The sequence below is a fragment of the Elgaria multicarinata genome, chromosome 5, assembly GCF_023053635.1.
Source record: "Elgaria multicarinata webbii isolate HBS135686 ecotype San Diego chromosome 5, rElgMul1.1.pri, whole genome shotgun sequence".
Lineage (NCBI taxonomy): Eukaryota > Metazoa > Chordata > Lepidosauria > Squamata > Anguidae > Elgaria > Elgaria multicarinata.
In genome coordinates this window covers 41,505,250-41,528,606 of record NC_086175.1, presented here as the reverse complement: position 1 = coordinate 41,528,606, position 23,357 = coordinate 41,505,250, and the positions used below count along the sequence as shown (strand labels likewise).

General features: G+C 42.0%; 1 protein-coding gene across 5 annotated transcripts; it reads left to right on the top strand.

Annotated features, from left to right (window-relative positions):
- The first annotated feature begins 6,731 nt into the window (after window positions 1–6,731).
- SULT1C4 (sulfotransferase family 1C member 4) lies at window positions 6,732–22,469 on the top strand. Of its 5 annotated transcripts, none has more exons than XM_063126212.1 (9): window positions 6,732–7,017; window positions 8,658–8,810; window positions 11,322–11,489; window positions 14,252–14,380; window positions 16,215–16,312; window positions 16,564–16,690; window positions 18,210–18,304; window positions 19,726–19,906; window positions 20,099–22,469. In XM_063126212.1, exons 3-9 carry the CDS (start codon window positions 11,333–11,335, stop codon window positions 20,209–20,211), a joined length of 900 nt encoding a protein of 299 aa, XP_062982282.1. In that variant the 5' UTR covers window positions 6,732–7,017; window positions 8,658–8,810; window positions 11,322–11,332; the 3' UTR covers window positions 20,212–22,469. The 5 variants fall into 5 exon arrangements, with proteins under 5 accessions (XP_062982282.1, XP_062982281.1, XP_062982280.1 ...); XM_063126211.1 differs by having other exon boundaries at window positions 8,658–9,055; XM_063126210.1 differs by lacking the exon at window positions 8,658–8,810.
- Window positions 22,470–23,357: the final 888 nt, after the last annotated feature.

Sequence of the window (23,357 nt, the reverse complement as noted above, 5' to 3'; positions counted from 1 at the left end):
TAAAGAAAAAAATAGCATGTTTGCCTTCATATTAATTATCAGATTCTGAATCTGTTATATACAGTACACCTATTTTTATTATGTAAACTAGTCAGAGCCCTTGCATAAGTGCCATAGACTGTATTTTATTTCCACCTTTCATCCCTGAATAATACCCTAATGGGTAAGTTAGCAAAGATTTCACATAAATGCTATGGATCAACACCATTAATAAGTACTTTGAAGACATAAAGTATGTTGTTGGTATCCGATACTACTGCTTAGGTGAATGGCAAACTGAGAAGAGTACCTGTTATGCAAAACTAATTTTCTTTTCCCTTCGTAACCTGGGAACCGAGGACTTGCCCAGTAGGGTTTTCATTTTGTATGTTTTACTCTTTTGCTTTGAACACCAGATCCCCATGCTATACCCCAAACAGTGTGAAAGTGTGTGGCATGGGGAGGGTGTGTGTGTGTGTGTGTGTGTGTGTGTGCATAATCATGACCATGTGTTGTTATTGTTTTAACTTCAAAGACCTTGTTGGGCATGGAACTAATTTTGTGGTTCTTCGGATTTCAGTCATCAGCTTTTCCCATTTAGTGGTTGCATCTTGTTAAAAGCCTCTGCTAGTTCAGGAGGCATGAGCATCCCTGTGCTCACCCAGAATGGGGTTGAGGAGGTCCCAAGTGAACACTCACAAAGCCTCAAGAACACTTAAGGAGCAAATGCCCCACTGCCGTCTTCTACCCCTCTCCCAAGGTGGAAAAAAACTTACCTTGAGGCAGGTGAGCTCAGAGGCAGAGGCAGCAGCAAGTGCTCCCAGCCCTCAATGGAAGATAATAATAATAATAATAATAATAATAATAATAATAATAATAATAATAATAATAATTACCTGCCTCTCCCTCTGGATTGAGGTGGGGTACAACACAAATACAAAACACCATAAAATACATGTAATTGATTAAAAACATATAAAACTAATACATTATTAAAAGGCAGCACGTTATTAAAAGGTATCTTAAAATTCAACTCAGTAGGCCTGCCAGAAGAGATCAGTCTTTATGGCTTTCTTAAATTCGGGAAGACTGTTAAGTTGACAAATCTCTCCTGGCAGGCCATTCCACAGTCTGGGAGCAGCAGAAGAGAAGATCCTCTAGGTAACGGTTATCACCCTACTCCCTGACTGGAGTGAATTCTTCCCAGAGGACCTGAGTGTGCGAGGATCTTTTCCCACCTGGCACTGGGCCTACTGGAGAGGCTGGGGAGCTGTTATAGGTACCCCCCTCTGCCTCCATTCTGTATTATGCAAATAATAATACAAGAGGAGCCAAAATGCCTCCTCAAAGAAATCCTGAGTTGAGAGACTACCCCAGAGAACAATTTCCTAAAGTCACTGTCTACAAACTCCAGCAGCAGCCACATTCACACATTAGACTAAACCATAGTTTACCATGATGCAAACAAGCAGGAAGGAGCCAGAGTGAGTCTTGGGCTCATAAGAGCCATGCTGGATCAGACCAAGGGTCCATCTAGTCCAGCGCTCAGTCCACACAGTGGCCAATCAGCTGTTGACCAGGGAACCACAAGCAGCAGGACATGAGTGCAACAGCAACCTCCAGCCCATGTTCCCCAATATTGGCATAATATGATCATATCACCCAGTTCCAGTCAGTACTTAGCCATCATATTTTGTACTCGCTGAAGTTCCTGGACTTTTTCAAGGGAAGCCCCATACACAACGCATTGCCATTTATGTTTTAAAATCTCAATACCTCGTGTTAATTGTCTAATATTATTGTGGCGTTGAAAAGTAGTAATGCTTGACAATGCAGTCCTTCACAGAAGAAAGTCCACAGATAGTTCAAACAGCACTTACTCCCAGGTATACACGATTACAGCCTAAATCAGCAGTGTTTACAGTAATGGCCACTAGAGGGGGATGAGATTAGTACTGAAACACCAAAATGCGTTGGTCAGGAGAATTCAACTACCGGTATAAGGGCTACACGTTTTTTAAAAAGCTGTTTTCCTTAGCATAGGTGCCTCCATTTTCTAAAGGAAGCTATGAAGCCGCCATTAAGCAGCAAACGAGGCATCACGTAAGCAAGAATATCTCCTTGAGTGCATCCTTGCAACTGTCTTATCTAACATAAACAAGAGCTTCGGCTCCAGCTTGCTGTGGGGTGAAGGGATTGTTTAAAGAGATTAGCTATGTCCCAGTGTTACGTTCTGATTGATTTATGCTGGGGTGACCATATTTTGGAAACCAAAAAGGAGGACAACATGGTCGGCCCCCAAAGGGGCGTGTCTAGCACCAAGGGGGCGTGCCCACCCAAACATAGCCTTGGTCACATGCCTGATTTTACAGCACACATTTAAGACAAATCTGTTGTACAAAATAATTTTAAAACCTCAATTTTAAAAAAATTCCTAAAAAATCAATGGATGAATGGATCTGTATCAAATTTGGTATGGCTACAGCTCTAACTAAAACCTATCATGGTGCAAAGTTTCATCTCTTTATCTTTAAATATGACAATTTTAAAAATAATAATTTTAAACCTCAATTATTAAAAAATTCCTAAAAAATCAATGGATGAACAGATCTGTTTCAAATTTGGTATGGCTAAAGCAAATCCGGTCATATGGTCACCCAAGTTTATGCTGCAACAGGGCCCTGCCCCTTGCAGGCTTGAAATGCTGTGCTGAATTCCCTATTCTCGGTCTGATTCCTTTGAAGAGACCAGACCTTGATTACTAATCAATAAAGCGCTTTTGAACCCTCTGTCGCTGGAACTGTGGAGTCGTGCTTAGGGGCTGTTTGGATCTCGTCCCTGGGTGAAGAACATTGATCTAACAATGAAGACAGCTGCAGACTGGTGAAAGCAAACGAACAAAGCAAAGAAAACAAAAACAGAAACAGATAAACAAAGTTCAGTGGCCGGAAAAAACATCCATGGCACGACTCTTTATACAAAATCAGATCAGCCTATGTTCATTCTTAACATAGAAACATTAAAAAATATGAGAACGAAAAGTACAAAGATCCTGATTTTCTGGTTCTTCATAAATTGGAAGCCTGCCAAAAAATATGTTAGTAGAATTCATTTAATTAATATATAGATGGAAGAAAGTTCTAAGGTCACCTTTTCTTGAATGTATTTAAAGGAATAAAAAGCTAAATATAGCTTTCAGAAAGGCAGCAATGCCAACTCATAATTTTTTTATTGCAGTTTATCAAGTTAAACACTAAAAATCAATAGATCTAATTAAAGTAAAAGCTTGCCATGGATGTGATGAGTGCTTTTTTGTAGAACAGTGCCATCAGTGGCATAAATTTTTGTCTGGAAATGGAAACTTCACTACTCTTTCTTCCTCCTTCTGTTTCCATTACATTTATTGCTCTTTTGTACTGGCTATTCTGTCTCGCCCTTTATTTGACTATCTAGCTAAAATCCCTGTCTTGTCCTTCCAGAGTGGTCAATATATGCATAAAATAATACACTGGGGAATAAATTAAGCCAACTTTGTGAAGACAGGTAGTGTCTGTCTGTATTTCCAGCAAAAAGATCCATGCCAAATTCCCATTTTTCAAATTAAAAGCGCTCTTGAGTTACTGATCACATTGAGATTCATATCAAATTATTGAGAGCAACATCTATCAAGACAACACTGCATATATGGAACACATACCGTATGAGATTTCAAGGCAACCCTTCAAGTTTAAAACTCATCCCTTTCCTGCTCATGAAAATGTTCAAAGTGTTACATTTACCTGCAAATTATAATTGGCACTCCAGAAGGATCTATAGTCTAGATTATTCTTTTCCAAATTGATACATGTATCTTTTTCTTGATGAAGATTTGAGCCTGTTTACAAGTTTGGTATTTTTACTTTGTTCCAGGTACAAGATTCAATGAATCAGATTGGAGGTTTGGATTTGTATGATATCTATGATGCCTTTTGTGTGTTGTCATTTGTGTGGTGTCAGGGCTTCCCTTGTCTTTGCTCACACAGGATAAGGACACAGAAACTATGGAAGCAATTTTGGCCCATTTTGATGAAGATGAAGATTTTACTGAACCTTTTCCCTGATTGAAATCCTCCCAATTCCCTGAAGTTGCTATTAGTTCTGTGGAACTCCTGCATCATGTCTACTTTAGCTATGAGAATAGAATCATAGAATAGCAGAGTTGGAAGGGGCCTACAAGGCCATCATATAAATGTGCCAACAAATCAGTTAGTGTCTTTGAATTATGCTTAGTACCCACTCTTTTGGGCAGAAGATTGACATATAGATATATTTTTAAAAAAATATGGCAAGTGGTATATAAATAAATAAACAAACAAAGGTCTCCTGCTTAGGGCTTTTTAGCTCCCATTCAAATTCAAAGATGTTGTTTTACACTAATACATTAGCGTGCCATACTAAGTAGGTAACTTGTGAAAATAAGGCTGATTCTCATACGAGACCAGGAAAGGTCAGAATAAATAAAGATCTGTTTTTTTAAAAAAAAAAAATAACTTCCATGTAGCTTCTGAAAGGGAACGTGGCTTTCCAAGAAAATGTGACTGCTGTCACACATGATCTTTCAAACATGTACTATATTCCCAACCTTCTCTTTTCTAAAATTCACTTTCATCCTTGCTCCTTTTTTTTACCTCTCCCACATTATTCCTGTTTTATATTTCTTTCTTGAACTTTGATAGTTATAAACATTATTGGCCCCATTCAGACAACACGCTAAACCATGCTGCTTAACCACAAAATGGTTAACAGAAAGCAGCATGGTTTAGCGTGTTGTCTGAACGGGGCCATTGTTGGTTTTGCTAATGGAAAACCTGAAAATAAAAAAAATAAAAAAATCATAATATGTACATGTAAGAAATATGTTCTGAAGCTGAAGTTTCCCAACCATATTCATAGTGTGTAAATTCCCATTAGTTGTCATGTAATCTGTAAAGCTGCCTTGATCAGCACTGCCTATGCAGAAATGTTTGCTCAGCCCACATAGAGTCAAGGAATTAGAGAGAGAGAGAGAGAGAGAGAGAGAGAGAGAGATTACCTTTCTTTTATATTCATGCATTTTCCAGTCTATTTAACTGAGGGATTAATGTATTATCACAACTTTTGAATAACAAGTATTAGGTTCCTCTCAAAGGCTTCAGGTGAGGAAGTAAACACTTATACATAAAGGGATAAATTGTGTGAAAAGGCAAAATTCTAACCTTAGAATTTAGTGGCATTTCATCAGCACAAATCCTACTGAAATTAACAGAGCTTCATCTATTTCTCTCTGCTCTTTATCCATCTCTTTCAGATGTCCCTAATACTACAATTACACACAAACACACACACACACACACACACACACACACACACACTATGACTGCCTTTACAGAAAAAAAAGAAGCAAAACCTTTCTTAGAAACAAGAAACAGATTTTAAGCAAAAGTGTTGATTCCACAGTGATTCTCCTTTACACACCACATCCTCAAACTAAGAAATTTGCTAAGACAAGATAAAGTAATGACCACCAATTTGGATTGCTTTAAAAGGGGACTTGACAAAGTCATGGAAGATGAGACTATCAATGGCTGCTAATCATGATGGCTATATATTACCTCTAGCATCAGAGGTAGTGTGCCTCTGTATACCAGTCATTGGGGAACATGATCGGGATGGTGATATTGCACTCATGTCCTGATGCTTGTGGATCCCTGGTCAATAGCTGGCTGGCCACTGCCGTATGAGATGAACCCTTGGTCTGATCCAGCAGGGCTCTCCTCATGTTCCACTGAAGAAGAGCCTCTTGCACAAAATGTTTTCAGATTTTACACTGACCTGCACTATTTTTTTCATTTTTCCTCTTGTATGTGTGTGTGTCGGGGGGAGACTTCTACTGGTGCTACCCTCCTTTGCTTAATATTTGCTTCTCCTCCTCCTCTCTTCCCTTGGTCTAAATTTGGACTGTATGTTCCTTGGGCTGGGGTTGATCTGCTTATGACACTCTAAAAAGTGTCACATACACAGGTTGTTGTAAGTGAGCTTTCAGGAAGACTGAAAATGTACAATGTCTTTCAACATGAATATCTCATGTCAATGAAGTGGGGAAGGAAATCCAGAGCCAATGTACATTCCTGTGTGGGTGCCACTGGTTAGTCAGTTTTTCAGGGGACAGCGATGGTGTGAATTAGCAGCCCACACTCTGCTGCCATCTCCATCTATGGATGTGCACAACAAGAATTCTGGTGACTCAAACCAGTGCAGTCACCACACTTTGCACCAGGCAGGGCCAACTTCTGGCCTTCTGCCTTCTCGTGCTTCCTCCCATAATGAAGTCAGATCATGAGCATGAGAATTCTCATGTTGAAATGAATGGAACATTATTGCTGCAGTCTTGTACTCACTGACCTTGAAGTAAGCCCCATTAAACTTAATGGGACTTACTTCTGAGTAGACATGTATAAGATCACACCATAAAGGTACTGTCCTTCACACTACACTCTTATTATTTATTTGTTTGTTTGTTTATTTATTTTTATTACATGTCTATACTGCCCAATAGCAGAACCCCTCTGGGTGGTTCACAACAATTATTAGGAAGTGACTCCTTCTCAGACACGCAAAAAAAGAGTTAATAATACGTTGGGGCACTGGGGCAGTGATACGCAGTTACGAAATGTGACTCCAGCCAAGTATTAAATCCAGCTGCGCAAACAGAGAGCTCACAGCAAGACCAACTCTAGTGAAACAGGGGATAATTTATCAGATGCATCACAGTTCCATTGATTTCAATAGGAATTTGGCATATCTAATTCTACCTAGTTGTACACAGTGGCCAGAGGATTAGAGACAGAAATCTAAGGATTTCAGGCATTCACCGAACAACCCATAATAGCTGCAGAAGCTACTATCCAGAAGCTATCACAGTTCAGATTGTTACGAAGTGGAAGAAGAATAAGTAAGAAAAAGCATAAAACGAAGTCCAGAGGATTAGTCTGGAGGATACAAGGAGTTCCAGAGGACAAGGTACAGAGGGGTGGATTTTTAAAAAAGAAAGTTTGAGTGGATAACTTGGAGTTAAAAGTTAAATCACTTGAAGCAGGTCCTAAGAAAAGGCATGAAGGTGATCATAAAGCCAGACAAGTCAATAGCTGTTGACTCTACACAAGGAAATAGATTGATGATGATGATGATGATGATGATGATGATGATGATGATGATGATGATATTTATAGTGCAATCCCATGTATGTTGACTTGGAAGCAAATCCCACTGTTTTCAGTGGCGCTTACTCCAAAATAAGTGTGCATCAGATTGCAGTCTGTGCAACTTGTTTAAATTCAAACTGCTCCAAATTAAAGCTAGCATTCTGTTATTTTCAACTTCAAATGTTCAGACTTTGCAGGTGGTTGACACTGATTGTAGTAGCACTCCCTCTGAAAGATGAAGTGTGCAGCTGGAGGGGTGGTCTTGGATCTAGCGCTGCTTCTGGAAGGTCAGTTGGCCAGGCATGACCTAGCACAGCTTCATCTGGGTGCATCAGTTGCACCCTTTCTTGGGGAAAGGAAGATCTAGCCACAATGATTCATGCCTTAATCACCTCTCTTTTAAATTACTGTAACATGCTCTATGTGGGACTGCCCTTGAAAACTGTATGGAACCTACAGCTACTGTAAAAGGGCAGTGGCTAGACTTTTGTCAGGAGTGTGCTTTGTGGATCACATTACAGTGGTCTTGAATCAATGTCACTGGCTTCCAGATTGTTTCCATGCTCAATTCAGAGTGCTACAGAGCTCTAAACACCTTAGGGCCAAGATATCTAATGGAAATCCTCCTTCCCTATGAATCTGCCCATAATTTACAGTTATAATCAGAGGCCTTGTTACATGTCCCACCACTTGGAGAGGGTAGCTTAGTAGGCGTGCAAGACGGGACCTTTTCAGTAGCAGCACCCCAACTGTGGAACTCCCTCCTGAAGGTGGCAAGTTGAGCTCTTTCCTTATTTCGCTTTAGACAAACAATAAAGGCTGTTCTGTCAGATGTTTAATGCTGGGTAATGTTTTATGTTGCTCTGCAGTTTGGGCTTTAATGCCACTCTCAGATTTTATTGTACGGTATGGGTTTTGCTCCTGTGTTCCTTAGTGTTATGATAGGTTAAGGTTTTTATGATATTTTAATCACACATAACTCTGGGTGAAGGGTGAGAGTTATACATTTAATAAATTTAAAAAATGATGTTTGTTTTTAGATTTCCAAGAAGTTGGAAATCATTAATCAACTTTCCCATTTCCCCATTGCTTAAACTTTACTTTAACACAAAAACTAGCAATGCGTAAAAAGCTATCTTGCGAGACAACTCTGTTTTCATTGGCTCTGCATGAGTGGCCTCCTTCTCCACCTCCTTCACTTCCTCCTCTTTCCACACGCCTAAGAGAAAGTTAAGTTCCTCACGCTATGCATGTGTCTAAGGGTGCTTCTAGATGGAGGGGTCTCAGCACTAACCATTGTGCAGCTGTTACGTTTTTTCTTTTCCATGTAAGAAAAAAGACTCCGAATGCTCTGTAAAATTTCTTGAATGAGGCAGGGTGATTGCACATTGAAAGCCTTGCCTGGAACCACCCTAGAAGATTAGCACACTCCAGTTTATTGTGCTGTTGTGCCCCCAGGAAGTAATATCCAAGGAGCTTGGTCTTCCTCACAGTTCTACAATTCAGAGACCAATAGCTTGAAGATAGAAGAAAACTGCAATTTCTTCACAGATCCAAGGGCTCCTCTAAAGAAGTGATTTATTGCATGCTCGAAATTGGCCGCTCATGAAGGTTTGTGGGTCTTTTACACAACATCATTAACAACCAGGACATTTCTCACGGTATCCCTTGGAAATTCCGCCATGAAAAGAACCACTTTTAAAGTGGTAACATCCTGAAAAAAGCAGGATCTTTCACCACTAGATGGCACTGTATCAATGGAACTGAATGGAGGAGAAGTATTCAATTCAAACCCGTGGTTGCCCCTCTCAGCCCATAACACTCATGCCAAAAAGCAGGAAGCACAAATGCCCCAGGTAAGCAGCACAATTTCCCCTTAATGTAATGATGTCCCAAGACATTCACCTGAGAGAAAAGTGGGTAGGGAATACAAGAACACACCCCATCCTTCAGTTTGCTTTGTGAGTATCTACTGCAGTGGAGGTGGGGGAGAAGACCTCACTGGCAGCACAATTGTTTGGCAGGCAGAAGGTCCCTTCGTTAATTCCTGGCAGAGGATGATTGAGTAGCAGATAATGAGAAGGACCTCTAACTTAGAACCTGGAGAGCTGCTGACCACCAGAGACCAGACAATCCTTGGTTGGATGGACCAGTCATCTGACCTGCCATAAGACAGTTTCTTATGTTTATGCTGTTTCTACTGATGTCTCTGACACTTGTGAAAAACAAGCAATGAGCTATATAAACACTTATATTCTGGTCTGATTAATGGGGGGGGGGGTACATAATAAGGCTGTCAGGGAAATTTCCCGGTCCAGTAGGAAGGAAGCGAAGTCCAGGCAAGTCCTGATACAAAGGCTTTTATTCAGACTACACGTGTAGGAGAAAGGCAGCCTCCAGCAAGCTGAAGGATAAACTCTTTGACTACAGCCCACGTACAGCAAACCTTTATACATTCATCAGTTGGCTTAGGATGGACTCATACTTTTCCCCCTCCCTCCCCTGATTGATTACAAGTCCCATAAATGTTCCAAAACAAAACTACATCTACATAAACAAGCCCTATATTATGGTAGCTATAACTGGTGCAAATGTTACATTTTGTTCTTGATAAGCGCCCCCAAGGGCAATAGCAGTGGAAAGTCCCAGAGCCCACTCTAATTATTCCCAAATTGCCTAGTCAGGGGTCCTGAGGTGTTTAAACAAAGGAAGGATGTGCTCTTCCCGTCTGGCTGATATGCAGCTAGGAGCGGATCTACACTGCGTACTGAAGGCGCTTGCGTGAGCCTGCAGTGTGCCCCCAAAGCGATTGTGTAGATCCTGGAAGGAAGAGGCGGAGGAAGAGGCGGCTGGGGAATCCGGCCGTGTCCTTGCAGCCGCCACTGCCGCCGCCCACCTCCCCGTCGGCCTCCTGCTGCCGGCGAAAGAGCCACCTTCAGTACGCAGTGTAGATCCGCTCTAGGTCAAAAATACAAGGCTTCCTGATATGGACTTCAGAAAAAAGTAACAAGTTGCTGGGAGGGGCTATGAGTCAGTGTGTGGGCGAAGGTTTAGGGCAGAATTTGGATTGCCATTGTCTGGCTTCCCAGACTTCATGGACCCAGGGAAGGTGGAGGCAGTGTCAGGGAGTCTGGGGTGCTTGTGTACTTTTGCATGAGAGACAGAGACCTAGGAAAGACGATTTCCTTGTCAAGGCACTATTCTATAAGATCTCATTCAGAAATGAATGGATTTCACTCTGGTTCCAAATATAGTTCAAAATGTTGTTGACTATGTCCAATGTCAAAGCACCTTTGGAATAGTCTGGCTGCCTAACAGAGCACTTATTGATGTACAGTGCTGTTTATCTAGGAAAAGATCCAGGACATTCAACATGCCTGTAGCAACGCACAGTATCAACTAGATACCTGTGCAACCGGCTGTATAAATAGTTGCACAAGCGCTTCCACTAACAGTTGCACAAGCACTTATGAAGTGGAAACATTTGGTGGAGCTTCCCGAAAACTGTTTGCATTTGTGTAGTGACACCGGTCATTGCTACCCTAAACCTCCAGTGCCAGTGGGAAAATGTTTGCCTCTTCCTACCCCCATGGATGCTCCCCGAGTGTCACATGGGTGTCTGCACTGTGTCCAGGTGGAGGAGGGGTATGTAGATGAGTTGATTCTGGGAGCACTGAGTGGCTGCTGGTTGGGCAACACAAGGCCTACAAATGTTAGTCATTAGAGGTTAGGATGGCCACTTACGCAGAGCCAGAAAGCAGAAGACAGAGGAAGATACAGATTGGCATAAAATTTGCATGTGTTTGTCTCCTGTATCTGGTATTCAGAAGTATACTGCCTCTGAACAGGCAGTTCCACTTAACTATTTTGGATAGATGGGGGGTGTTGATGGGCAGAGCTGGGGTGGAGCAAGTAGAAGGAGCTGTGGATGGGTGGAGCTGAGAGGAAGTATTGTAGGAGCGACTTTGCAGAGAGAGAGAAGAAGCACTTACACTTCTCGGAGTTTCCAACTATCACTGTGCCGTCTTCATTGACCTCATTCCTGACCCATAACTCGGCTACAACTGCATATTCTCCTTTAAAGGAAAATAGAACAATTGCTAAAGCATTTGTTCTCCACAGCTTTGGAAAACATGGAAGAACTTAAGGTGCACTCGGACATGACACGAACTGAACTCGGTGAGGTGGAAGGGATTCCCCTTACAACGATGACCTGTGACACATGGGATAAAATCTGGGCTTTCCAAGCCAAGCCTGATGACCTGCTCATAGCATCCTATGCAAAGTCAGGTAAGTAAGCAGAGAACTTATTGATCTTACTTTGAGACCTTTAACTTACCTGGCCTGTCATGTGCAAAGTCAGGTAAGTAAGCAGAGAACTTATTGATCTTACTTTGAGACCTTTAACTTACCAGGCCTGTCATGTGACCCAAGACTTAGTGCAACCCTACACCAAGCTGGATATGATAATTTGAAAATGGCTTGAAAACTGTATTTTGAGTGTGTCCTGGGCCTCAAAAGTTGTCACTCTGTTATAAATCATTAAAGCAGTAGTGTAGATCCTGCCTTATAGTAGTTCCAACTAGAACTTGTCAAGATTGATGCCACATACTAGGACGTTGTCCTGCTCCAGACCTTCTAAAATGAATGGGGGCAGACCAGGGTTAGGGTGGTTATGCAGGGGAATATCCTGATGGATTGTTCCCCTTTCATTTCAATGCCATGTTAATCCATTTAAGCAGCGATTTATAGATATTGCTAATAAATGGATGAATATTTAATGTATACGTTGTCCATCTGCTTTCACTGGATGGTAGCATTATTCATAGGGCTACACCATATGGCCACTGAGAGCCCATAATCCTGTTGAACCATCTAAGGGTTAAAATGGGAATAGGCAACGTGGTGCCTGTTGGCCCAAATATGCTCCTGGGCACCTTTCCTTGCCACCCACCAAAATGCCCTACTCCTGATTTTTAATTAACAAATTTTCTTGAGGCTGGGATTGCTTCAAAGCAAAGTGAGGATCTCCCGCCACTGCCATCTTCTTTTCCAATAAATGCCCCAAGGCCACACATGGGGCTCAGAGACATTCTTAGGAAATGAAGATGGTGGGTGGCACAGGCCAATATTTTCCTCTGCAGTACACCCAGCCGTCAAGAAGTGGGGTGAGAAAAGGGGGCCCTTGTCATTGCTGTCGGGCTAAAGTGTCAGGTCTAAGACGGCAAGAAGGTCAGGAAAACCAGTAGAAAGCTAGTCATGGGCTGGGGGAACTATCCGGGAGCAGCTTACGAGGCTGGGGAGGATTGTGTGCTTGTGTGTCTGAAGGGATGGGGGGGGCTGCATGTGTGTGAAAAAGAAAGAGTTTAGGGTGAGAGAGGAAGAGAGGGAAAGGTTACAGTTGATCTAGGGAGGGGGCATTTTGGAGGAAACCTGAAAGAGAATGGGTGTGGTTATAAGCAGCAGACGTGAGGGACATGTGTGTGTGTGTGTGCGTGCGTGCGTGCGTGCGTACATGTACATGCATACATGATGGGTACATGGGGTGCCTGTGTATGTGTGAATTGATTGATGCTTGGAGGTGTAGAAATGAGAGAGAAAGAATATGTATATGAAGAGATGGGGGTGAATGAGTTAGCTGGCAGACAGAGATGGTGAGAGAGAGTTCACCTTTTGTAAAATAAGTTTCTGTCGTCGCAGAAAACTGTGGGTTCGAAGAAGTTACTTAGTGTGTTGAGGCTTAGACAACCTCTGTCTTGTACTTAGGCATTTGGGCAGATTACTACCTTTATGACTAGTCACACCTCCCATGGTAGCCATTTTGTGGTGGTGTCCAGGACAGCTTCTCACATTTCCAAGTGTGTGAATGAGCTCCCAAAGATTGGAGACCCCAGTATTAAAAAGATAGGTATTAATGGGCAAAACTAGTTTGGGTTTATCAAAAACTAGAATTTTCCAAATTTTATAATTCATGAAGCCCTTGCAAACACACCTTTAAAAACCCACATGAGAAAAAGGCTCTGAGGTGAATTTTGAGAGAAGTATGGATAAGGAAATGTTTTGGCTCCCCATTTTCCCCTCCTACTTTTTCTTTCTTAGCCCACCCAAGATGATGATGATGATTAAACTTTTCAAACTAAAACATGGAGGGACTTTATTTCATACATGTGGTTCAAGTACCATATTTCTTCGATTGTAAGACGCCATCGATTGTAAGACACACACTAATTTCAGTACCACCAACAGGGAAAAAAAACCCTAAGACACACCCGCGATTCTAAGACGCACTCCATTTTTAGAGATGTTTATATGGGGGAAAAGTGCATCTTAGAATCGAAGAAATAGGGTATGTGATTTGTCCCTCATTCATAGGAACATAGGAAGCTGCCTTATACTGAGTTGGACCAGTGGTCCATTAAGCCCAGTACTGTCTACACTGACTGGCAGCTGCTCTGCGGCGTTTCAGACAAAATTCTTTCTTAGCCCTACCAGGAAATGCTGGAGATTGAACCTGGGACCTTTTGTATGCAAAACATGTGCCCTACCACTGAATTATGGCCCTTCCCCTCCATATGTGCACAATAGCATAAGGAAATAACCAGCAGGGTGATACTAGTAGTCACCAGAGGCAGCAATTGCATAAGTCATGGAGAAGGTTGGCACACCTCACAATTTGAGTAATGCTCATAATTTCTTTAATTATCTCTTGGGAGCTATTCCTTTACTTTCTCATATTAATTTGGCTCTATATTTATCTTGAATTCTGCACTCTCAACTGAAAAATATTGCCTTGATTTGCATTTCTCCAGAAGCAACATTTACTGTTATTGCTAGTATTTAATCAGGGTAATATTCAGCTAACCATCCATTATTTTGAGATGGGAGCCATGTCTAATATGGCCTTTCATATTTTCTGATGAAGTGGACTCTAGACCACAAAAGTTTGTGCCACAATAAGTTTTGTTAGCCTTTTAAGTTGTCACAAGACAGTTCTTTTTTGGTTGTTGTTTTATATATATATATATATATATATATATATATATATATATCAGGAACAACGTGGACACAGGAGATTGTAGACATGATCCAACATGATGGCGACACTGAGAGATGTAAACGTGCTTCCACTTACGATCGACATCCTTTTATTGAATGGGTTTTACACAAGACTTTACCCACCGGTAAGCACCACTGCCCATGTGCCAGCAAGAGTGACACCTTGTGCAACAGGGATTTAGCATTTCATAAAGCAAGCACCGAAAAGAGTAGAAATGCTAATTTCTGAAATGGGACAGGTCAGTGGAACTCACAGAAGCCATCCCACTGACCTGTCCATCTTTGGAATGGGGCATTTTTGCTCATTTCAGTGTTTGCTTTATGAAGTGCCCACTGGTGCAGGAGTGCAGCAGCCCAGTTGGATACTGCCCAATATGTCTTAAAAGTATAATAAAAATTAAACCTGTGACCATGTATATGGCTGGCCGGCCCCTGATTATAATATTTTATTTTTAAATAAGAAAAAATGCTGTGTTGACCAGTATGTGCCTCATTGGCACCTGCAGCCCTTTGGGGAGTGGGGAGGGATGTCTGTGGAGTTTTCCACTTCCGGTATCATCCATCAGGGGCACACACCAGCGAGTTGTCTGGGAGTAAAAAGGGACGTTATGGGGCACCATTTTTTAAAAAAGAGGAGACATTTGTTCAATTGGGCAATCCTGAGCAAAGGAATGATGGTTTTAAAAAAAACAACTTAGCGCTGGAAGACGCCAAGCGCCATCCCAAAGATGGCAAAAATGCTCTCCCCCTCACCTGCAATGTTCACGGACTCCCACACACACAGCCTTGTGCCCACTTCCTGAGCCCTGCTATTCATGGGGAAGAGGAAGGACCCCTGGAGGGAGAACCACACCACTCATAGAGCTCAGGATGGTCCCGAGACAGTGACAAAAAATGGGGAAAATGCAGTCCCAGCTATCCCAGAAGAACTGAGTGCTTGTCCCTGGTTCGCCCCGGGATCAGCTGTGTGCCATTTCAATGTGCAGGGATGACCTTGTGACCACTCTGGGATAAATGGCAGGTATAAATTAGGGCTCTGTGTGTTTGCCACCATGCTTGGTGATATGTCAAGTGGGGAGTCTGAGCTGCGAGGTCAGGGCGTCCGCCCTAAGGTCCAGCCCTCGCTGCACCACTCCTGTTAGGAGCTTATTTTCTCTCATTGATAGCTTCATCACACCAGGGTTATACTGTGCAATCACTGCGAATTGCATGCAAAGGACTCCGAAGTTTTCCAGTTTATAATCTGCTTTGCCTGTGAAGTACTCCCATGCATCCTGCTTTAATTGTGCTTCGTATACAAAAGAACCGACCTATTTTGCTACCTCTTTAGGAGCAAATCTTTTGTTATTCTCCGAGCGGCCACTGGGGGCGGAGGAGGATGATTTGATATGTTTAAAGTAGGGCTTTAACATACCCTTTCCTGGTATGCAAAGGATCTTAGGAGCACTGCCGCCCGGGGTGTGATTTAGCTAACAACAACAACAACAGCTTTATGCTATGGGGATAATTTGAAGGAAACGGGTACGTGGGATGAAGCCCATACTCTGTTGGTCCTAGCTGTTCCTCCCCAAACCCCAGTTTTAGTTTTTCATTTTGAAGGTTTTATTCAAAGAACAAATGCCATATAAATATACTATCTAATGGAATAAAAGTATAAATAAAAGTATAAAAATACAAAACAACTGCGTCAATTGTCCTAAGTGGAGGAAGAAGTCAGTTGCAAATTAATCAGTAGCTGGGATGACCTTGGATGTTCCAGACAAGGTCCTGTGATGAAAATCTCATTCAACATTTATAATTGCTCAAAGGGTACCGAAAGGAGATAAATATTTGTGCATTTCACTGTAGGATAACCTCTAGCAAGTCATTGACATTGCGTTCATGTCTCTTGGAATGTCTGTTTCATAGTCCTACAAAATAGTAATCACAGGATACTGTTGCATATGAATTGTTTCACAGGCCTGGATAAAGCTGAAGAAATGCCCTCACCAAGAACGCTGAAAACTCATCTTTCCGTACAATTGGTGCCTCCGTCATTTTGGGAGCAAAACTGTAAGGTAATGTGTTGGAGCAGAACCTTGAATCTATTTCATTTGAAGTAGAACTGATACTAGACAGGACACTGGCAGATTTCTAGAATACAATCATTTAGACTTCTCTGATAATCTTCCAATATACTGCTATGCCAAAAGTAAAACCTTCAAATGTTTAGGGCTGTAAGAAAAAAAAACTTGAGATAGACACTACTAAAATGACCTCTTCTTTATGCTGTGAACAAGAAATAATTTCTATCCTTTCACTTCCACAGATCATCTATGTGGCAAGAAATGCTAAAGACTGTCTAGTGTCTTATTACCACTTTCACAGAATGAATCTATTGATGCCTGAGCCAGGAACATGGGACGATTTTTTTGAGAAATATGTAGCTGGAAAAGGTGAATGGAAAGTCTTGTGCCATGTTCCATAAGTTTTTTTAAAAAACTAAAAACTGTTTATTTTAAATAAAAATCACCAATCTTTGCACTGATAAATGAGAAGTAGAAAACTCTATTCCAAATATTGCACCGGCAGAGGGTTCCTTTCCAGTTAGATAGGGGCAAACAAACTGAAGCTGAATTCAGACCAAGATGGAGCTGCAGCACAACTACTGATCTGGGAAAAGAATTCAGTCTGGTTTCGTTGAGGTAGCACTGCCCTTGAAGACTGGTTTGCAATCTAGGAGAGCTCCTGGATCCATCCTTAAGCCAGGATGCTTGGCTGATGGCCATGACCAGAAGTACTTTTGTCCAATTTAGGTTGGTGCACCAGCTACATCTGTTCCTGGAAAATGTAGATCTGGGCATGGTGACACTATCTCTTATTAACACATCAGATCTGGACTACTACTCAACATGGCTTTATCTTTGATGAGTGTCCAATAACTTCAACTAATACAAGATGTGATGGCCAGCTTATTGACAGGAACTGGGAATCAGGAGTGGGTGTCCCCCCTATTTGAATCAGCTCTATATGCTTCTGTTTTGTTTCTGGGTCCAACTTAAATGCTGATTATGGCCTTTAAAAACCCTAATTGGTTTAGTTCTGAGATACACCAAGAACCATGTTCTCCAACTAACATCTCAGTAAAATCAACAGAGGCTCTCTCGTGTGTCACACAAACATTTGATGTGCATTTAGTTCAGGCCAGGGAAAGGGCTCCCGGCTCCCGCCCCCCACCCCCGGCAACTAGGTTCTGGAGCTCTTTGGCTAGAGTCACACCACACTCCTTCTCTGATGGCGTTCACACAGCGTATGGCCTTTTGCGACAATATAAATATTCTTCTCTTTTAAAAGCCCCATGGTCTGTAAGAACTTATTTTTAACTCTTCCTGGCATGTTTGACTGGCCCTCCTGGTATTTTTACTGTTGACGCTGCTCTGAAGGTAATCTTTTGTTATGTTTGATTGACTCTTGTGATTACTTCAGCTTTCATACCACTCATCATTTGGAGTTTATCTATTTTTTTCCCTCTGGCATTATTTTTTATATTATTGTAGCATTTATTTTCAATGTTGTTAGCCGCCTTGGATGTTTTATGCAAAGATGGAATATAAAGCTTTCAAATAAATAAATAAATAAATAAATAGTATTGACAGTTTTCCTGAGGCAATTTTAGGTTAACAGAAGAATAGTAAGTAATTCCGATTCATAGCAGTAATCCACTTTAATCCTCTGAATTGTGACATGTATTCCTGTCGATGAAAAACTGTCCTGGAAATAAACAAACCAGTGTTCGATTTTTAAAACTTTTCCCTTTCTTACAATCATAGCCATGGAACTGTTTGGTACTGGTGAACTTTATTTTGATATGGACAAACCTACCTGTATTTTGTAAATCTGGTTCTTGGCAACAAATATTTTGCTAGCGGCATGAACCTCATCCTGATGCTGTTTTAATTTATTTTTATGGGTTAGTGCTCTGGGGCTCCTGGTACGATCATGTAAAAGGATGGTGGGAGGCAAAAGATAAGCACCGTATCCTCTACCTCTTCTATGAAGATATAAAAGAGGTGAGTGTATGTTTGTTTCTTTTAGGCTGTGGACTGCAAACTAGTTACAGAAAAACAACTGGGAATTAAACTAAGGGCTTTGCTAGACCTGCCGGCTTACGCCGGCAGGGAGGCAGGGCCTAGGCGCGCTAGCGTTAGCGCGCCTCCCCCACGCTTCCAGACGCCGGAGCCGCAGGGAGGACGCAAGCCCTGCGGCGTCCGCCATTTTTTGTTTGTTTGTTTAAAGGGGCCGCGGGTGACCCGAAGACTTCGTGAAGGTAAGGGGTGTTTTTGTAAAAACCGGGTGGGGGGGAAGGATGGGTGGGTGGGGGGGAAGGGGGGCGGGTGACAGAGGGAGCGGCGCTCGCAAGCAGGCGAGCGGCGGCGGTGAGCGGCGCTCCCTCTGTCACCCGCCCCCCCCTTGCCACCCACCCTCCCATCCTTCGCCCTCCCCATTCTTTCCCCCCCGCCCCTGGGCCGATGTGCCAGGCCGGTCCGTGGCTTTTCGCGGCTCCTCGCGAGTAAGCGAGGAGCCGCGAAAAGCCGCGGAAGTCGCTAGACATCTCCCAGCTCCGGCGTGAGGCCGGAGCTGGGGAAAAAGCGCGCCATAAGCGCATTCACTTATGGCGCGTTGAAGGAGGCCTCAGCCTGCCTCCGGATTCCCCTGTACGTCATCTGGACGCACAGCAGGGAAACCGGGTGAGAAGGTGCGCTAAGGCCTCGTCTAGTAAGGCCCTAAGAGTGACTATCAAATTGAACTCAATGGGACTAAACGAATTTTAATCCAAGAATATAATTTTAATTGGTTGATATGGCCTGCAAAGCATGTGCTTTGCTGCTGTCAAGTAGCATCTCTAGGTGATCCTCCACAGAAAGGTTTTGTTAATTCTAACTTCATCATTACCTTACCAATCTTCTTCATAACAAGATAAGGACGGCCTTGGAACATCAAACCAAAATCCAGTTAGTCCAGTATTCTGGTAACAACAATGGACAGCAAGATTATCTGACTTCATAATCAGACAATGAAAGTATAATCCAGAGATATACTGCCACTGAAGATGTAGGCTGCATGTATTTTTCAAGGATAATAGCCATAAACCTATCTATCCTCCATTATTATTATTTTCATCCTTTTTAATACCATTTTAAGTGAGAGCTCATCACCATATCTTATGGCAATGGATTCCATACATTATGCACTGTCTGAAGAAGGAGTTTTCTTTGTCTGTCCTGAGCCTTCTTTGTACTAATCGTCTTTAATGAGTGACCTGAGTTATACTTTTATGAGAGAAAGAGAAAACATTATTTTTCTCCACATTGCAAAATAGAAACATTTAACTGTCTTGGTCACTTTTTGCTTCATTCAGTTAACGATTGGCTCCTTTCTCTATTCCTAGTTCTTGTAATTGTCTGATTTAATTTAATATTTCTCCCCAAAGAATCCAAGGCGTGAAATTCTGAAGGTGCTGCAGTTCCTGGAGAAGGACCTGGAGAAGAAAGTTTTAGATAAGATCATCCATTGCACACAATTTGAGGTCATGAAAGATAATCCCATGGCAAACTACACTTCTTTTCCTACAGAGATAATGGACCATTCAATCTCCCCATTCATGAGAAAAGGTGCTAAAGTATTTTGTTTAACCCCATCCCCACCCTGGCTAATGACAGCTTATTTTCAATAGAATTATCATTTTTAGTTATAATATCTTCAAATTAGTGGCGTGGGATATGTATATTTTAAAATCTTAAATGAAACTGAAGAGCTCTTTTAAGTGGTGATTGATTGTGTGATTTTGATTTACTTTGCTCTAGGAGCTGTTGGGGACTGGAAGAACCATTTCACTGTGGCACAAAATGAGAAATTTGATTCAGATTATAAGCAGAAGATGGCAGGAACTTCTCTAACTTTCCGCATGGAACTTTAAAGAAATAATGCTTCTCTATTGCCATATAAGTACTTTCCACTACTATGACTGGGAATAAGTCCCATTAAACTCAATGGAGTTTACTTCTGATAAGACATTTATATGATTACACTGTAAAAATCTTATTTACTGCACTATCCCACTTTCTCACACTAATAGTGGTACACTTCCTGGTTATGAGTTTCTTCAATATGAGCTATGTTGTAGGCAAGCATCTCAAATCTATCTGTATTTAACACTGCATTCAGAAACACACTGATTAAGGCAGCCGTCTCTAGTCTGATGCCCTACAGGTGTTTCACCTTCCAGCCCATCAGCCACAACCAACATGGCCAATGATCAGGAAGACTGGGAGTTGTCCAAAACATCTGGAGGAAACCAGGCTGGGCAAGTCTGGACTAGGGATAAACCCACATTGAACTTAGTAGAGATATCTGAGTAAAGATGCTTACATTCACAATGCAAGGATGCAACTGTACTCCAAGCTAAGGTCTGTTTGGTGTTATGCTGCTGCACATTTGATATCCGTTCAGCATTATATCTGTATATGGCCACATTGCTCCTCTTAGATCAGAATTCTAGGTCCACCTATTGTTGAGTACTCCAGACAAAGCTAGTTCAAGGCTTGAGGGGCCACTCAGCACAGAGCTCTCTAGCAGGCCTCACATGTTGCTGCCCTGTGTGTCTGCCCCGCCCCCTGACAGCAGGTGACTCCGCCCACCCCCAAATACACACCCAATTATTTCCATCTAGATTTAGTGTTGGGTAGGTGGATGTCTCTCTGGAGGAGGATTATTTTAGTATTCTTCCTCCATTCCCATAACAAAATAAAATAAAAGCTAAAGCTGTTGGCTGGAATGTAGAACCTGGAATAACATGTATATATCCAAAGGTAAAATGACAGGGAGGCTAAACATACAAAGATATGGAACCATACAGCACACATGGCAGAAGGAGAAACCTGTTCCCTGCCTTCTTCAACAGCTCAGTTGCCAGGCCCATTCTTAAAATGGTCATGACGATATAATCTTTAAGATGCTGCAAGACTCTTTGAAGTTTTTGCTCCTACAGACTAACATGGCAGTCTCTCTGGAAATGCCAACAATAGTATCCCTCCTCTCACTGGCAAGTTTAAGTCTCTGTCCCTCTGTACCTACAAGCAAGCTGGCTTCTATAAAACCTTACTGGCCCCTAAATGATGGAATCAAACTGTTGCACCTTGTGCATGACATGGGTTTTTTCTTACTTTATTTCTTTCATCCAGCTTCTTTTTAACTGTACGTATCTGACAAGAAATGGATGTTATTCCACTTTCTTCTTCTAGATCTGGGATGTTTGGGAATCTTTCTTGTGGAATATTAATGTATTGCATTTACATGTAATGAACTGCAACAATAAATAAAACTTCTTGGGGGAAAACTCAGTGACATACACAAACTGCCCTTTTACAAAAAAGAAAGTCAAACACATAGATCTTGATACCTTCTTTTAAAAAAAATACTTTAGTAGTGCTTCCCTTCTTTGCAACTCCTGATAGTAGGGGAAGAACATAAGAGGAGCCATTCTGGATCAGACCAAGGGTCCATCTAGTCCAGCACTCTGTTCACACAGTGGCCAATCAGCTGTCAACCAGAGACCCACAAGCAGTACATATGTGTGACAACACCCTCCCACCCATGTTCCCCAGGAAACTAGTGTATACAGGCTTATAGCCTCTGATCAGTTTCATGGGATGACTCTGGGTTCTAGTATTATGGAGGAAGGAGAAAAATGTCTCCCTAACCACATTCTCCACACAATGCATAATTTTGTACACCTCTATCATGTCTCCACTTAACCTCCGCTCAGCCTCAAGCTGAACAATCCCAGCTGTTTTAACTCTTCCTCATAGGGGAGATGCTCCAGTCCCTTGATCATTTTAGTTGCCCTGTTCTACACTTCGTCCAGCTCTACAATATCTTTTTTTAGGTTTGTTGACCAAAATTGTACACATTATTGTTGTTGTTGTTTGTATCCTGCATTTCTCCCAATACTGGGACTCAAGGCGGTTTTACAAAATTGAAACATATACAATTAAACTATATGAATGAATGAATAGTTTATTTGTTTGTAGCACAAAGACCATTACAAAATACAGAATTGCTCACATATAGCAACACACATTATTTAAAATATTCAAAATATCTGAGGTACAATCCTTTCTTAAACCATATAAATATAAATATACAAAAGTAAAAAATATAATTAAACCAGCTGTCATCGTATTAAAACATATTTAAAAATAAAACAAATGACAATCGCTCCCTACAAGAGTCCAGGGCCGGTGCTACCATAGAGGCCGCTCAGGCAGCCGCCTAGAGTGCTAAGCTAAGAGGAGCGCCGGGCACAGCGCAGCACTCACGCGCATTGGCTGTGAGCCAGGCTGGCCCAACAATTCAGCTGGGCCTGGGCGGGTGAAATGGTGCCCCGCACCCGCCCAGCAGAAGCGAAGCCAGGGTCGCAGGGGTGGGGCGGCTCCACGTTCAGAAAGAGAGAGAGAGAATGTATGGGTGAATGGGATGCATGGGGTCTTTGAGTGAATGCATGCGCTCATGCATGTGTTTGTTTGGAGTGAGTGATGCTGAGTGTGTGTGTGCTCATGAGTTGGGGGTGGTGATTTGGAGGTGATATTCCTATTAATATCACCTCCAATATCACCTGTGTTTTAGAGTTTTACATTTTGTATACTTGTTTTTATCTCAATTTTAGAATTTCTGTAAACCGCCCAGAGAGCCCTGGCTATGGGAGCGGTATATAAGTGTAATAAATAAATAATAAATATTAAATAAACCCATAGATGTTCCTTTCCAATTTGTTTGCTATAATTGGCATGACGTATTTCTTGCACTTTAAAATAAATTTAGCAGTTTCAAGTTTTGTGCTTCTTATTTTTTTCCAGGAAACATATGTTCTTAAAAATCAAAGTTGGCATTGTGTGTGTGGGTGCGTGGGTGGGTGGGTGTGAAAGTAGCTCACCTTGCCTAGGATGCAAAATAGCCTGGCACCGGCCCTGCGAGGGTGGACGTTCAAAGACGACAAAAAGCTTCCATTGACTCCAATGGGGACTTTTCCCTTCTTTTAACTCGCGACGGGGACGGGATTTCAAG

Bases quoted from the DNA above. Each gene is read 5' to 3' on its own strand.
- SULT1C4 (XM_063126209.1), top strand. From the start codon at position 10,997: ATGTGTTTGTCTCCTGTATCTG. The intron at 16,691-18,209 runs GTGAATGGAAAG...TTTATGGGTTAG, and splicing joins GAAATATGTAGCTGGAAAAG to TGCTCTGGGGCTCCTGGTAC. The intron at 18,305-19,725 runs GTGAGTGTATGT...TTCTCCCCAAAG, and splicing joins TCTATGAAGATATAAAAGAG to AATCCAAGGCGTGAAATTCT.